The sequence below is a fragment of the Bombus affinis genome, chromosome 3, assembly GCF_024516045.1.
Source record: "Bombus affinis isolate iyBomAffi1 chromosome 3, iyBomAffi1.2, whole genome shotgun sequence".
NCBI lineage: Eukaryota > Metazoa > Arthropoda > Insecta > Hymenoptera > Apidae > Bombus > Bombus affinis.
This window is the reverse complement of record NC_066346.1, coordinates 12,292,002-12,308,351: the sequence shown is the minus strand read 5'-3', so window position 1 is coordinate 12,308,351 and position 16,350 is coordinate 12,292,002. Positions and strand designations below refer to the sequence as shown.

Genomic DNA, 16,350 nt, shown 5'->3' with positions numbered 1-16,350 from the left:
GCCTTGATAACAACGCCTCGGTGATTAGAACTTTCTCCGATGATGTAATTCTTCAGGTTTGGTTTTAGTTAACTAAATCGTACGTGTTTGCCAAGAATCACTTCACTGTTCCATTTCCTTGGTGAAGAATCAGATTACTTTTCATTTTTCATTTTTGTAAAATTTATACTCAGTATATTTTCTATTTAGTATACCAGTTAGAGAAAATTTAGTTTGATTCTGCCTGTGTTTTAGAGCTCATCGTTTAATCTAACCTTCGCGGCAACACCTGTTCCTAGCCCCCTTTTTAAACACATGTCCTGGCCCTAGAATATTCTTCCATACGAATCATCGTTGTACAGACACAGGTCACTACAGAATTTTATTACAAATTCATTCTCCTTTTATTAACTTTTTTCTTTGAGAAAACAATTTTGAAAACTTCGATTAAGTGAAATGCCAATAAAACGCAATGAGAGATAATAATTCTTTACTTATTCAACGCAAATTTAAACAAAACCAAACTCAAATAATCCCCGAATTCAACAACAACTTATCTATTCAAAATTCTATCAAACTCCCTACAATCCTTCTCTCATTCAACTAAAAATCTTCCAATCTTTAAACCAATTCAGAAATTAAATAATTCAAAACGAATACGTGAAAACTATTGTCGATAGTTTATCGACCCGGAAGTCTACCAAACTCTTTAAAATATTGCACATAGCAAACAAAAAAGAGTAGAAGTGCTTTGTATAAAAATTATCCAATCATCGAACCATTTTTTACAGAATTTTTTAATAATCAAACCATCGCTCGAACAATTCCAAAATCTCTTGCCGAAATAATAATCACGAAAGGAATCGTTCAAACAAGAATTGTCGAATCATCGAGCCATCTCTCGAAAGGAGCACAAATCTGAAGAAAAGAGGCCACCGAAGAGCCTCAGGAATACAGTCCTGGTTGGGCCGGCGGTCGGCCAGGTTGGTGAACGTAGGACAGCTAACCAGGTGACGTCATTGGCTTCTCGGATCTATGTAGGGCCCGTGTCGTCGGTAGGGGAAAGAAGAGGGGCCAGCGTGGCGAGAAACGAGAGAAAGAAAGACGAAACGAAGGGTGGGAGTTGTTCTCCGGCACAGTGCGAGCCGCTGCTTTCAGGTACGAGCGCACGGCGCCGCGTGCAGGTAGTCTCGTGTTCGTCCTCCACGTTTCTCGACGCGATCGAACCTTTCCGCCCGATTCAACACAATTCCTCGGTCTTTAACGTCAACCCTCGCGATATCCAAACGTATATTCCATATACTCCGTATACTGAAAACATCGAATAGAAGAGTGTTGAAGCATCAAACGTTGGTATTGTGCTTTCTTCATATCGCGGGTTGTTTCGGTACTTTCTTCAATGAAGTATAAAAATGAAGTTTCAACGCATGAAAAACTGGTGAATCTAAAAATCCATTGTATGGAAGAGGGTTGTAGCGTGGAATGTTGATAGCGTGCGTTCATCGTATCGCGAATTGCTTCGGTTACTCCTCGATGAAGGATAAAAACGAAGTTCCAATGTGCAAAAGACTATTGAATTTAAAGAAATGTCTTCGAAGAAGTTGATGTTGTTATATGGATCTTTGTAATGGCAGAGTGGATGTTTTGTGGACGTTGGCGAAGGAACAAGTTACCGTTGATCGTGGTTTCATAGTGTTTACGTGAGCTGGGTCGGCTGCATCTTAACGGAGGCAATGATTTTTCTGTGGTTTGACGAGAACGAAGGAAAGCTGGAGATTTCTTGAACAAGTAGCTTGATCGCTGCCAAGTGCGTCGTTTAGATTGTTTAGAGCGAGGCTGATGCGTTACAGCTAAGAGATAGCAGGATTGAAACGTTAACCGTAAAATTGGCTTTTTAAAATCTCTTCTGGGCTTTATACGTCAATTTATGAATCTTTTATAAAGATTGTAAAGCGAAATTGACGCGGACGAAGCGTTCAATGAATAATCTACCACTTCTCTAATTTCTATTAAAGAAAATTTGTATTTGAAAAAAGATGTAGGTTGCTCTTTGTGTTTAAAGAAGATTGACAGACAAATATCTAATACGTTAATAATTATTCTCAAGAATCCGTGAATCTGAGATTATTGATCGAGTTGTAGACGTTTACCATCGTTCTTAAGTTTCATCAAGGGGCATTTACATTTGAGGAGAATATAAACAGCTGGATACTTAATACATGTTTTTCTTATGAATCTATGATTTCTCGAGTGTCGATCGAGACGTGCCAGCAAGAATTTTAAAGAAACTATGTCGGAGAAGGAACGGAGCACGTGGCACGCTGAAGTGGAACGAACGAATCGGGGGAGAGACGCAACGAGTCGTTAACGCCCGGAAGAGAGGTTTCCTACCGAGTCAGGTAGAATATTCTAAAACGCTTCCTCGTTATTACGAATACAATACTCGATGATTTTCTGTATTCAATTAGAAAAAAAAATGCAAAATTATTAAACATCGTATTATCGTGAGCGGAGAAACAGTTTTATCAAAGAGAATCTACCACGCTCCCTCGAAGAATATTTATCTTGGAAGAAAAGTTCCCAAGCTAAAGGGGAAAGAAGCTATGCGGGATTTATTCAGAGTGTGAAAGACCACTAAGCTTCGTAGATCGAAGCGGTGACTTCACTTGCCAAACGAGTTTATGTTTTTAATCGAGTCTACGACTCGTCTGGCAACGGGTTCTCCCTCGGTACATCCGGCATGCAATTGCTAGATACGAATCCTCCTTGGGTATTCGCGGAGGATCATCTACCGGGCTCCCTTTCACGACGTGGCCACCTATTTCCCGTTTGTAAACGCGTTTCTTTCTTGTCTTTCCTTCCGTAAAAAACACCAGCCTCGTGCCATTCAACGACTACGGATATTCTGGTCAATATCGTATCCGATAATTTAAATATCGCTTGATACATTGGCCCACACGTAGCAGAAGGTTAAATCGTTCCAAATTTTGCAGCAAGAACATTGATGTATAGAATGATACTAAATTGAGAGCTACTAGCAAGGAGTAGCGTTGAGAATAGCCTAAAAGTGGGAATTTTGATTAAGTTGTCCCGAAATCATTCTTAACTTATGGAACGATGTTAAAGTAAGAAATATCGGGGAAAGTAAAATAGTACTCGAAATATCTGAAAAAGGTGGAAAATTAATAATTGAATTACTCGAAACGTCGTAGTAAGTCATTTTTAACTGAAAGAGAGACGCTGAAGAAGCTAAAATAGTATTAAAAGTATCTGAAGAATAAAAAATATAATTAAGTTGTAAATACTAAAAAGATTAAGACATTACCCATCATAAATGTAAATCTTGATGAAATTGAGCGAAAAAATTGCAGTAAGTCGATACTAGGCTAAAGATTACTAAAGAAGATTACTAAAATGATATCGAGAATATTTAAAAAGTGTGAGTTTTAATAAAATTTGAATTTTATTTTCAACAGGAAACTTTTATATATATCTTGTGTTGCTGTAAACTGTAATAACATTAGAAGAGAGGTAGAAAGTCAATAGGAAGAATTACAAGGTGTTATCGGAATCAAGAGGAAAAAAGGGATCGACGAGGGACACAAAAGGAAGAGAAGGTCCTGCGTGGCAAGTGCAACGAGCGGATTAAGCGGACTAACGAATCGCGCGTATAGACACTGCAAACAGAACTATCTCTCCGCAAGAGGATCAGAGAGAGGAACCCGGCAGAGTGAGAATTTGTATTTGCTCGTGACCAGTCGTAGAGACATGACACTCGGCTCGAACGTCGCTCTTATCTCGATTTTCAAACGCAATTTCGCGCTGGGTGTGTTTCCACCGTTACGTGATTCCGTGTGCTTTGCGAACTTTAGAAGAATTTCGTTGACTGTGCGTTGAGTTTCAGCAAAAATTTTTAGCAGAGACAATCGTATAGGTTTTGTTGGCAGAAAAACTACTTTTTTAATTTCTTCAATACGATAGCTAGAGAGAATTATTTTTTGAATTTTATTCTTAGAAATGATTTTTGTCAGAATTACTGTGAGAAATGTAGTTGCTTATTCTGAATGTTGTAGAAGAAAATAATAATTGAAAAGCAATTTAAAAAACTGTATGAATGGAATAAAAATGAGAAGTGACTAAATGAGAAAAAACAAATTACTATTAAATGAATGACGAATAACAATTTAAAGAATGTATAATATATTCAACTAAAGAATGTGTGAACATTTTAAAGAAGTGAGTAAAGAAAATAGACTTAGTAAATTTTTAAAAAGGCGATTTTAAAATGAAACGACGAAGATCATGTTTCGTTTTACGGACTGAACATTGCAGAAGAAAGTATAATTAATCTCAAAGGATTTCTGGAAGAATATCGGAACGAAGCTGTTCCTTGAGCATCGTTTAGTAAAAGATGGGACGAGTAGACTCGAAATGATTTCGAGAGGTGACGTTTTAAGATGAAACGGAGACACTTGTAGTCAGTTTCTGCGGTCGAGAGATATTGCGGAAGAAAATGTTGAAGTGGATAAAAGTTCGCCAGGACGCGTCGGCGACGCCGACGTCGCTCGATCACGAAAAGAAGGACGAGGTGGTGGCAAAGGTCGAAGTTGAAGAAGCGGCGAAAGAAGAGGAGGAAGACAGTGGGATGGAAAGGGAGGATACGCCATCCAACATCGAGTTGAACGATCTACGAAAAGTATGCTAAATCGTATAATTAACGCAACATTTCCTTGAAAGATCCCGTACATTACTTTGTCACTTCTTGGAAAGAACTAAAGTTGGCTTCAACTTTTATCCTGTCGATAGCTGCAGATCAAAATATCCAAATTTATAAATTTCTTTGTTAAGATAAAGCATACAAATTTTTTATTTTCTCACAATTCTCTTCTGTTTCTTTATAATCGTTATTTTCTTAATGCATCGTCGATTTGCCAGAAGGATGACACAACTAGGAAATGTAAATTTCTGAAGAATTCCATTTGAAATAGAAAGTTTGAAATAGAAAATGATTAATAACTCAGTCATTTAGTCATGAAAAATTCTCTTTTTTTTAAATTATCACTCTTTCACCGCAACGACACAGATACATATTCTGAAAATGTTGTCACGTAACTTAGGTCTGGATCTGTCAATATTTTTTGTACCTTCTTAAAGAAAGTTAATGGACACGTCTTTTTTTCTTTAAAATGCATTAAGAGTGGCAAGATAAGAATTAGTGGTTCTGTGCACGGAAGCATTCGAAGCAATACACATGGCTCCTCTTTAAAATGTCGTTAGTGTTCGATTTCTTGTGCTCTTAGCACTTGAACAGATTTCCCATACCATTCACAATTCTGTCTTCTTTCGTCAAGTTTCGATGTAGAGATTGGGCAATTTCTAACTGGAATATTTAAAATGGAATAATCGGTAAACCTCAACTCGTAAAAATTTTCAAAAGGGAGCATTTATTTATTTCTACTTTTAATACAATAATTCTCTAAACACAGTATTAAATACGAATGCCATCTTTTCATAAAACTAAACTAACAACTTCTTCATCGATAATTTCTTTCAAATCGGACTCAAAATAACTTTCAACATTCTTCCATTCGTACTCTTATGAACTTCAATTGAAATAATTTGCAAGTGTCAAAAAGCACATCGAATGAAACTAATGTGCCATTTTCCTGTAAATCAAGCTTGTATTGGATCTCTATTAATTATACTCATCAATAGTTGCTTTGAAATTGCATCAGAAAGAATTTTCAATATTCTTTCACTCCCATACCTATAAATCACAATTAAACCAACTTTCAAGTGTCAAAAAGCTCTTCGAACGAAATTAATCCATTGATTTCCTATAAGTCAATCTCTAACAACTAGTTTTAACCAGACTATGCGATCAATCACAATTAAAACAATTTTCAGGTATCGAGAAATACAGCAAATGAAATTAGTCCATCTGTTCGCTGTAAATCAAATTTACGTGATAAATCTTAGAACAGTGTCGCTTTCATTGATCGATTTCACTGACGCGGCAAAATAGTTTCAGCTAGCGGGCTAGTTTTTTTTCAACGTACCAGACTAACCTGCTTCCAACAGATACGATACCTTTGTCGATGCACGTGGTGGACGTCCAGACAGACTATCGTCGTCTTTACGCCGACCAAAGTAAGCAGAGTCGTGCCATATCTGTCACTTCCATTACCGTCGTCTTCCTCTCGCGGTACTCGATACTCATCGAACGACTTTCATTGAAAAATTTCACCAGGCATTTGCGGTTCTTTAGGTTTTACGGTAACGAGTGCATCGAGTTTCCTTGGGGCGAGTAGGAGTGACAGTTAAAGGACAAGGTTTGCTTTCTCCTGATTAATAACTAGTTTTGTGCCGGATCTTGGATAGTTAATATCTTGAACCGCAATAGTAGATTTCATTGAAACTCGATTTTCTATAAGATTTCTATGATGATGATTGTGTTTCTATCATGTATTGAAAGTATATTAAAGATTCTTTATTTCTACATTTGTAACCATCTTTGGTTGATATAGTTGTAATAATTCATACTAATGGATGTTAGTTGTTGTAGCAATTATTCAATTTTTAATATATAGTGGGAAAAACAGGGGCGAAAATTCTGAGAAATAGAATGTTGATTACGTTCTTGTATCTATCACCAACTAGGTGCAATAGAATTGAAACGAAATAACTACATAAATATAAATAACAGAATCATTGGTTTGCTGGTATGTAGTGAATCGATTCAAAGATTAAAAGAATTAAAGTAAAATTTATTAGACAGAAGCCTAATATATATAAGCCTAATATATATCAAATTGTTTCTTGTGAAATAAAAGAAAGGTATAAAGATTAAATTCTGCTATTTCTATGAATCAAGCGTACAAAATTTTTTTACAAAATCTATAGGTGCATTTTCTTAATTTTCATTTCAATTAATACAAAACATCAAAATCGTAACACTTTCTATCCAATTTATAAATATATTTATACTTCGTACTTCATAAGTCTTTACGATTCCTGCTATTACATATCAAATATCATTTTCCATCCAAAACCAAATGATTGATCGGCCGATCGATCAAAAGCATCCCTCACAAAGAATCTTACGCTATGCAGCTATTACACGGTTGCGTAGCGCTATTTGCTTTTTTGTTTTTTCCTTTCGTTAACATTTTTCTCGTCGCTGCGTCTGGAAGTGCTGCACGCGTTGAGCAAGCAGCCCGAAGCAGTGCGTACTGCTAACTTTCTACGTATGACCACCGATTGGTCGACGATTAGTTACGAAACTAACTCGTTTGCCATAGTCTCGTGCGAAATCGCCATTTATTCGCGGTATTTTTGCACAATCTTTCAGAGAACACATCTTTGGATACGCAACACATATATGACAAAAAAGACAATTAACATATTCAGCGCTAAAACATTTTTCGTAACGTACTTACTCACGTGTCTAGAGAAAAAGCTTCGTTTACTAATATGAAAATCTTTTTACCGCGTATTTATAAAATTTATGTCACATGTGGTATAGAAATGACTTGTTCATCGGAATCTGGAAATTTTTATTGCTATGTTTTAAAATAATAATGGAAAAAGTGGCAAGATATGGTGTACTATGTCATAGTGTTTACGTTAAATAAGAAACTACCCCAATTTATTAAAATTCGAATATCAAACGTTTCAAAATTTTTGTTTCTACGATATTTCTCGAAACACGAACGAACGCACAACGCAAAATTGCACTCACAATTTAACACGATCATTTACATTTTACAACATTTTTACAAAATGTCATTTCTTTATCAAGATTAATAAATAAGCAATATTAAGTCTGAAAGTTATGGAGGAACGATAACAAGTAAATACACAATAAATTTCTAGCGAATTTAAATGTTCAGAAATTTATAGAATGCATGTAACATGCAAAAGTGGATGAGACATCCAAAGTAAAGTATTTAGAAATCCAAACGAGTCTTCATTTAGTTCGTATAAGTTTGTTTAGCTGCATTCATGAAAATACGAATTTACATAAACGTTCTTAGTCCATAAACAACTATGTACTTCTATTTATACTCTATTTGGCTTGCACGCGTTCAATCGTATATACCCAAGCATAGTGTGGAAAAGAGTTCGCCAAAATTGGCAATTAATGACTCTCTATGACCGAAGATGTTCGCAGCGAACGTTTCGAAATTCGGTTCTAGCTCGTTCCTTCATTCATGTCGAGGTGATATGCTGATTAGGGTAAAGAAACGGATCGCTCGTACGATCGTTTAAAAGTACGAGGATTTCGTTCAGGTTACCGATCTGATTTACATACACGGGATTTGCATACGTTTACGTAACGGGAAATTGAGAGTGCGTGGGCGTTATGAGTTTCCTTTTGCATTCGCCATTCGGGACTTGATCCACAGTGGAACAACTTGGTGTTGTGCTTTCGTCAATTCTGCGTTTGCTCATGATACTTGTGTCGTATTTTGCTGGTGAAACAGTAACGTTGCGTTGAAAGTAATATAATATTTGACAGTACAAAGTGGTGGCGAATTAATATTTGTACAATGTATTTGTATTATGTTTTCTGCGTGGTAATAGAATTATTCTCGTGAGGTAAAGTATTTGTATAATATGTCATATATCCTCTGTGATAATAGAATTATTTTTTTTTAAGGCAGAGTGTAAAATTGATTAGAATTTGCCTATAGAATTTTTAAAGAACTGTATAGAATTTGTTATTTTTCTCGCAGCAATTTTAAACTTCCCGTCCTGTTGCAAGGGCATATTTCAATATTATTCAGGATAGTTAAAAAAGTAAATTAAGATTTGTATTGAAGCATCTTTCTAATTAGGATTTACAACCTTATACATTTTGATATACGGACATTTGAGAAACAACATTGGTCGATTACGTGTCATTAGAATATTTTAGAACATGTTGTTTGGGTAATTAATCGACATAGTCTGTTTGAATAATTGAATACAGTCAATTGACGCATACGAATGTTCCGTGAAGTTGTATGAAAATTAGGGTACAGGGAAGAAAGAAAGGCGAGGAGAAGCTGTCGCCAAAACGAAGCTACTTTAATATGGAAATTTGTGGTCCCAATTCATGAATAATAATAAATGACTTGAAAAAATGAGTTTTTTACATGGCTACCAAAAAGCGGAAAATTTATTTCTTTGACAGGACCTACTTTACCCACGAACAGTTTATCTCTTTCCTTAAAAAATTATTTCCAACTCGAACGATCAAGTATTATTTTTAATTTTCGTTTGTAAAAGACGCATTGGATAACAAACGAATGTTAAAATGTTAATTTTATGCACATAATAATTTTATACAGATTTCAATTTTTTATCATAATCAGTCTAACAATTCAGACTCTAAAGTATTAATTTGCATAAAATTTATGTATTATTCGCACAGTCGCGATATCAATTTTATAAATAACGTTGCACAATGTTGCCTATACTTTTATGACATTTGTGCCGTAATTGTTATCCGATGCTGCAGGGCAAAAGTTTCATACGATATTACACAATATTTCTTCATGCCTTCTGTCCAGTGCATCTTCTGCATCGGTAACGCGATACGTGTGTCCTACAAACAGAGATATTTACACAGTCTTTGCGACACATGCCGGGCTCTTTGCTACTGTTCATATCCTATTTTGTCCACGAAGCGACTGGTCTCTTGTCTCGAACGTTCTTATTCATCAGAATGTTCCATCGTTTAACGCCATGTCACCAGAGAATTGAATACTCGAGCTAATGGTAGTGAAACTCTTCGTCATATAATATGTTGAAATACTTACAGTCTAAAGGAGAACATCTCTTAGTTTAATTCAACGAAATTGTGTAGTGTAATACTTTAGTCAAGCGATCGTCGTCACGTTACTCATCATCCAGGCCTTCTTTGATAATTTTTTATTTATTTTTCACTCGTAGGTCTTTTCCAATACTCATATGCAACAATTTATTGGTAACATACAAGTAATTACATCATAGACTTGCTCGGATGTGCACATTCGTCTCATTAAGCTTTTCAATTATCGTATCATCACATCAACAAGCACTCACCTCGATCGTCACATATAAGCGAACAAAATCTAATTACATTTAACAAAAACATCATAATGAACAATAAAATACACAAACAGATACATTATATAAACGATGATACAAATGGCACATTTATTAGTCATACAAAAACTCCTAAATCAATCAAACTCTTTATTGAACATCAAAATCATCTTAGCCCCGATCCTCTAACGACTCCGACCCATTCACTAACGTTTCCTCCACGCATCGCGCTAATCCTCCAAAGCAGTGAAACGTCTGTTACCTTGAGCCACATCGACAAGCAACCACAAAAACTATATGGGAGTACGACTAGCCATAAAACAATTCTTTTCAACAACACAATAGCAACGTACGTATACTAATATCTCGTTAGCTCGTGCCACGTAATATCCTAGCGAAAGGCTAAGGCGATATGATCCAAACAGACATTGGAGAGACGCCATTAATCACTGAACGCGTTAAACAATTTCTCGAGCGTGTTTCTCGAAGACAAAAGCGGCCGCCCTCACCCTCTCCTTCTCGAACCCCTATTTTCCGATCGGTTGGCATTAAATTCGTTCGTCATCTTGTCTGTTACAGGACCTTTTCTCGCAGCTGCAGTTTTCGCAAGAGAGCGCGCTGCCGCCCGACACGCTGCGCCGCGCTCTGGCCGAGAGCTTTCTCGACCAGCAAAGGTTCCAGCTCGGATTCATGGACGACGCTGCGGAATGTTTCGTAAGTGGCGATTACCTAGTTCCCTTTGGCCTGTTACGCGCGCGATCGGCCAAGCTATGAGCCGAGTTGAGAGTTTGAATCCAAGCGAAACAAGTTTGCAATTTACTTGTACACAGGCGCTTTACGATCTTAATCCTTTGGAGATGAGAATCGTTTCGGTACGAAGATCAAAAGGGAAGAGCATAAGCATATATTTCGTAGTTTTGATACGGAAACAATTTTTAAATTAATGTTAATCAATAATAAAAATGTTACTAAAATTGTCGTTGTTATTCGTAGCTTTTTGAGGTGAATTTCATGTAGTAGAGGAATGAGGGTAGTTGAAAGTCTGTGAGGCAAATCGTGGAAAGAATTAGAAAACGAAAAAAGGTGGGTGGATTTGAAGGGATTTTATTTCAGGGTAGATGTGGAAGGAAAGTTAAGGAGTGAAGGGATGAAACGAAAGGTGAAAGTAGCTGTGATTACGTTGCACTTTCGAAGTTTTAAAATCTGGAATCTTTGGAAAGGCGTTTTTTAATCTTCTATGTCTTAATTTTTGTAATACGATTATGAAGATTTTGGAAGATTATGAATTTCGAATGGGGTTATTGGCGATAAACGTACAGCGGATATTTACGTATCTGTAGGACATTTAAATATGTAGAAACATGTAGAATGTGCACGTAATATTTAAAGAATCAAATCCTTCTTTAGATTCTACTTCTTTATCAAGAAATTTGAAAGAAAATGTAAGAAAATCTAAGTTCGCATAAACATGCGCAGCCCTGTTATAAACGTTCCAGTACCAATGATCATAACCAAAGCCTCGATACTTCTTACAAATCTTACAGCAACGTTTCACGTTGTTTTTGTCCATTCATAAGAACGATTAGCCATTACTAGCGACTATAACGCTGGCAGTCGCATTAATCTTTCCGTTTCGACATTCACGCCGGTGTGTCGTGGTTTCCTTCGATTTTCCAAGTGGTTTACGATCCTGAATATTCCATCCTGCAAACCAGTTTTCCCTCTCTGTTTCTCCTCCATCTGCGTAGTCTGCGTACTATACGTAGTGGCCAGGTATCGCGGATTGCCGTAACGTGTTCGTAGGTGAGCCTAAGCAAATACACACTCGGTGGTGTTCACTTTCTCGTTTACATCGAAGTCACGTTTAGCCGGCTGCCGTTTGTACGCGTGCGTATGTCGACACGCAGTTGGAGCTGGATAAAATGAATGTAACGTCGCGAATGCAGTCCTCGGGTATAATAAATGTAAAGACTCGACGAGCATGTTACTTAGCTATCTGGAGCGTTCTAGACTTCCAAGTACCCATGCTGATTGGATTATGTTTCGCGGTCAGCGGTAATTAAGCGATTCGATCGTGACACTGACGATTTAGAGTCCCTGGCCTTCGAATATTCGCACGCTAAATTTTGAATATTTCAGTACTTCCATTTCTTTAAATTTCATTAAATTATCGGGTCTTTCGTAATAAAGAACAGAATCCCTTAAATTGAATTGATTGAAAAAGGACTAGTAGACATATCGATAGATATGCCAGAATATTTTTGCGTCTTTTTGAAAGACTAGAAAAACAAATAAAATTATACTTGCATAGAAATGAACCAATTTACTTACCTATGCAGAGTTTAAAGGATGCTATAGAAGAGTTTGCGGAGAACGAGTTTAGGTACACTTAGGTAGTTCTATCTATCTAGCAAAGTTATTTTGTTGCAGTCATTTGAACACGAACAGTCGATTTACTATTGAAAGAATAAATAACTAAAACGATGGTTATCCGTTTATTGCGAGAATGAAAGCAAAGCCGTTAACATATGTATGAGGGAGTCAATGTCAATAGAAAAGTAGTACAAGTACACTTTTTCCTACAAACGTGACGAATATAGAAAAGAGACATATAACATACATATTCATTTAGAGGATCTTGTTAGTACTGTTAGTACTGATAGCATGCAAGTTCTTTCTTTATATCAATCGATAAAGTATATGTTTCGAAGTGGAAATACACAAAATGATAAAAATTGCACATTTTTATATGACATTTTTTTAACTTTTTACACTAAACTAAATAAAAGACAAAGATCGATCTTAGTCTATGTATATCATTTTATGAATTAGGGATGTGCATTCCTAACCTACTTGTAGACCTGCAAATAGTAATTATGCTAAACAACTATCGACTAGAAGCTACAAGCCCCATAAATTGTGTCATATAACAAACGAAAAGGTGTAAATTTTAGTTACGTCAAAATGTATGCACTTGTTGCTTGTTCGCAATTCGCAAAATTAATACTCACTAGCTAATTTTCTTCTACTAAAGGATTAAGATTGCTTTTTGTGTAGTAGAAAGCGAGTTGTAAATTCTGGTGTTAAAAAAATTATTATTTACAGTCTCGATACGAGCAATGTGGAAGAAATGTTGCAAAATGGAATCTGAGAGTTGATTTAGAACCGCATGAATTTTAACTGATCATCCCATTACTTATATCTCTGGCTATGTCTTTAAATTTCCAATACGGAGCGCTTACGTTTCAAGACCTGCTGCTGTTTGACATTTGCCTAAATTTACGACTGGCTTTATACCTCTTCCAACAACAGTACCTCGAAGAATGACGCAGAGAAGAATATGATAATATACGACGTTCTATGCGTGTGCCATGGGCTTGCGCGGTTGCTTTTTATGATTTCGACTCACTGCTTTTTAGCTTTCATTTGGTTGGGGTTTTGATATATTGATTTTCCACTTGAATTAATATATTTAGCTTTTATTTGTTAGTAGTCACGCATACAATGCCATTAATTCGGGCGTTACTTTACGCTATTTATCTGCGATAAACAGAACTGAAATATAAATCATTTATTTGTCGAAAATTTGATGTCTGTTTCTACAAATAAATTTATTTATTTTTAAAAACATATTCACATTGTTCTGCTTTTTTTTCTTTTTTTGGAAAATATGAACGCTCACTATTTATTCAACCAATCAAGTTGAAACATTCACAGAAAATAGAGTCGGTGTTTATTCCAAGAAATTCACTTTAAGAGATTCGCAAGAAGCTACTGACAACAAATTGATTTTACAGAAAAATCCAGTTTTTTTATATAGAAAAAATTACAATTTTTTACAGAACGATTAAAAAGATGCGATAAATCAAGGAGGTATAGAAATGGACATCCTGCTAATTACGCTTTGAAATTACAATAATCGATGGCTGATTACCAAGGACTCTTCTATTTCTAGCGGTGTATCATCGAGGATACGATAATAACGGGAGACATATTTACGGGGAACGTGTTGTTTCAGGAAAACATTCTTCTGCGTATACATCTTCACATAGCCAGCGGAGAGGCGGAAGACATGTGCAGCGCGAGACACTGCGTGCCACATCAGAAGTTCGCCATGACGTTGGTCGAGCAAAGCGTTTGCGGAGCTTGCGGCGCAACCTCGGAGCCTCTGCCTTTTACACAGGTCAGTTTAATCGCTGACACTTTCCTCAAAGAGAATCGATGTTTCCAGTGAACCGCCCACTGAACAAATAACGACCGAAGCTTTAGTTGCAATTAATCAACTTTCACGGGACTTTTAGTTAAACTGAGATTTACATAATTGGATAGAGTTGGAGGTAGAAGGAAACTTCAACAGAGAAGCGATTTTAGTAGATGAATTTAGAGTTAAATGCTTTTTCAACGTTAAAATGTTTTAATTTCTAATATGTATCTGAATATTAAGTATATAAAGTATATATATATAGAATTAAAATCATATACTGAAAATAAATTGATTGTGATCATGCTTGTGTGAGAACAAAAGTCAACGTTTTTAGTAATTGCATAAGAAAAAAAATTTATATTTCGCTGTTATCTTAAGGAGCTTGATAGTTCCAATCTTAAGTAATTATAAACTAGAATTACGAACATGTTTGGAAAGGTATAAAATAGAAATAACATTGACAGTTTTTATGTTTAATGAGCAAGATATTTAAAATCAAGAATCCTCAATAGTTAAGATCTATTTTTCTGCAGACTAGGTAATGAAGATCGCTTTTCTACAATTGTAATCTTATCTCATCCTATATTCTTATTAATTTTTAGAAAATATTTGAACAATAAATTCTTCATGTTTTACAAAAGCAGGTGAAAAACCTACAAAAAAAGGTTGAATTCTCGTAGACATACGTAAACAAACAACGATAGTACTACAACAGCAGTGTCTTCACAACATCCTAATTATATTTCCAAGTCATTCTTCTCATAATTCGCAAGATCACCGACAATCATCACTTCCCTTCGATCATTAGATCATTATCATCGACCACTCGTCTCTAATATTCTCTCTCCGCATTTAAAAACACGACATTCATGACAAGCACTCATATACATACGTAATGCAGAATCTGTCGATAGCGTGCGGTTCGCAGAAAACGTGTTTCTTGCGAAACGTTCCATTACGTTTCAAGGATAATCCAGAGAACAGTTTCCTCTTTCGCTCCAACCGTCCGATCTTTCTGACCGTACGATATTTTCTTACCATTCAACGTTACTTTTCTCACGTAGCCTACGCAGGTGGACCCATAGAAAAGACCTAGAGAAAAAATGTGCTCAGGTAGAACTTTTTAAATTGAGGGCTTGGGACAGGTTAGGGTTCATTCGTAAATAGAGGAAGGAAACTTTAAAGGTAAATAGATGGGGATGAGAAGTTTCCTGGGGATCAGGTTGAAAATCTAGAATTTTAGACGTGGAGTGGGATTTTTAATTACTTAGGTTATAGTTTCTTAATTTTTGTAGTAGGAATTGGAATTACTATGATTACTAGACTACGGATATTTCTGGAATTTTGTAATATTCAGTAATTTTAATCATTATTTTTTTAAATAGTAATTTTATAACGTTTTCACAATTCTATGATATTTCTATTGTATTACAAACTCAAGTAAAATAACGGGACATAAATAGAAGTTTGTTTTACCTTGTAGATATTATTATAATTAACCTTCTATTTTGGATATATTTTATATTTTTCCATGTTATACGTATTCTGTAAAGCTTTAAACTTTTCAATTTTCCAAAAAATACGTAAACGCCCGTAGCGATGGTTTAGAATTCGAATGAGTTTATTAGTGATATTGGCTTATTGATAGTAGAATTCCATACAGTCCGTACTTACTGTGTTTCTGTGAAAACGAGGCAATCGATGAGTTTGAAGGTGGTTCAGGTATTTTAGGCTGATAAATGGGGGAAGCAAGCGGAAGTTGGCCTCTTTGGCTAGGTTTAAGCGATTTAAGCGACTTAGCTAAGAAACCTAAGCGCGTCGAGAAACTGAACGAACGATCGAGTCGCACCGTGTAAACGGATTAGCCGATCGAAATTTGGCGGCTCATTGGTCACGAACAGGAACGGAAAGGGATGGATTTTGAGGGTGGATTGGAGGATAATGTTTCGCCCAGTAAACTTGCAATATGATTGGAAGGGTATAAGAACACTTGGAATTGGTAATGATCTGTTCAATAAATCGAAAGGATTGTAATTGATGTGAAATGAGGATTTGTCGTAGATTGGAATTAATTACTAATTGTTGGAACTATT

The 16,350-nt window shown here is 35.9% G+C and overlaps 1 protein-coding gene and 1 long non-coding RNA gene across 6 annotated transcripts in view; one reads left to right on the top strand and one right to left on the bottom strand.

Annotated features, from left to right (window-relative positions):
* Positions 1-16,350, top strand: part of LOC126914647 (uncharacterized) — a 132,012-nt gene that overhangs the window by 103,592 nt on the left and 12,070 nt on the right. For 4 of the 5 annotated variants that reach the window (XM_050718825.1, XM_050718826.1, XM_050718824.1 and 1 more), the window contains 2 exons: positions 10,633-10,767; positions 14,072-14,236. In XM_050718825.1, the coding sequence (XP_050574782.1) occupies positions 10,633-10,767; positions 14,072-14,236 (300 nt within the window). Of the gene's footprint in view, positions 1-642; positions 4,676-10,632; positions 10,768-14,071; positions 14,237-16,350 lie in introns of those variants that run through there. The other variant, XM_050718827.1, reaches the window with a different exon arrangement.
* Positions 14,103-16,060, bottom strand: LOC126914924 (uncharacterized). The gene is made up of 3 exons (XR_007709945.1): positions 15,932-16,060; positions 15,150-15,349; positions 14,103-14,295 (listed from the first exon to the last, which is right to left on the bottom strand). It is a non-coding gene; the product is annotated as an uncharacterized LOC126914924 (long non-coding RNA).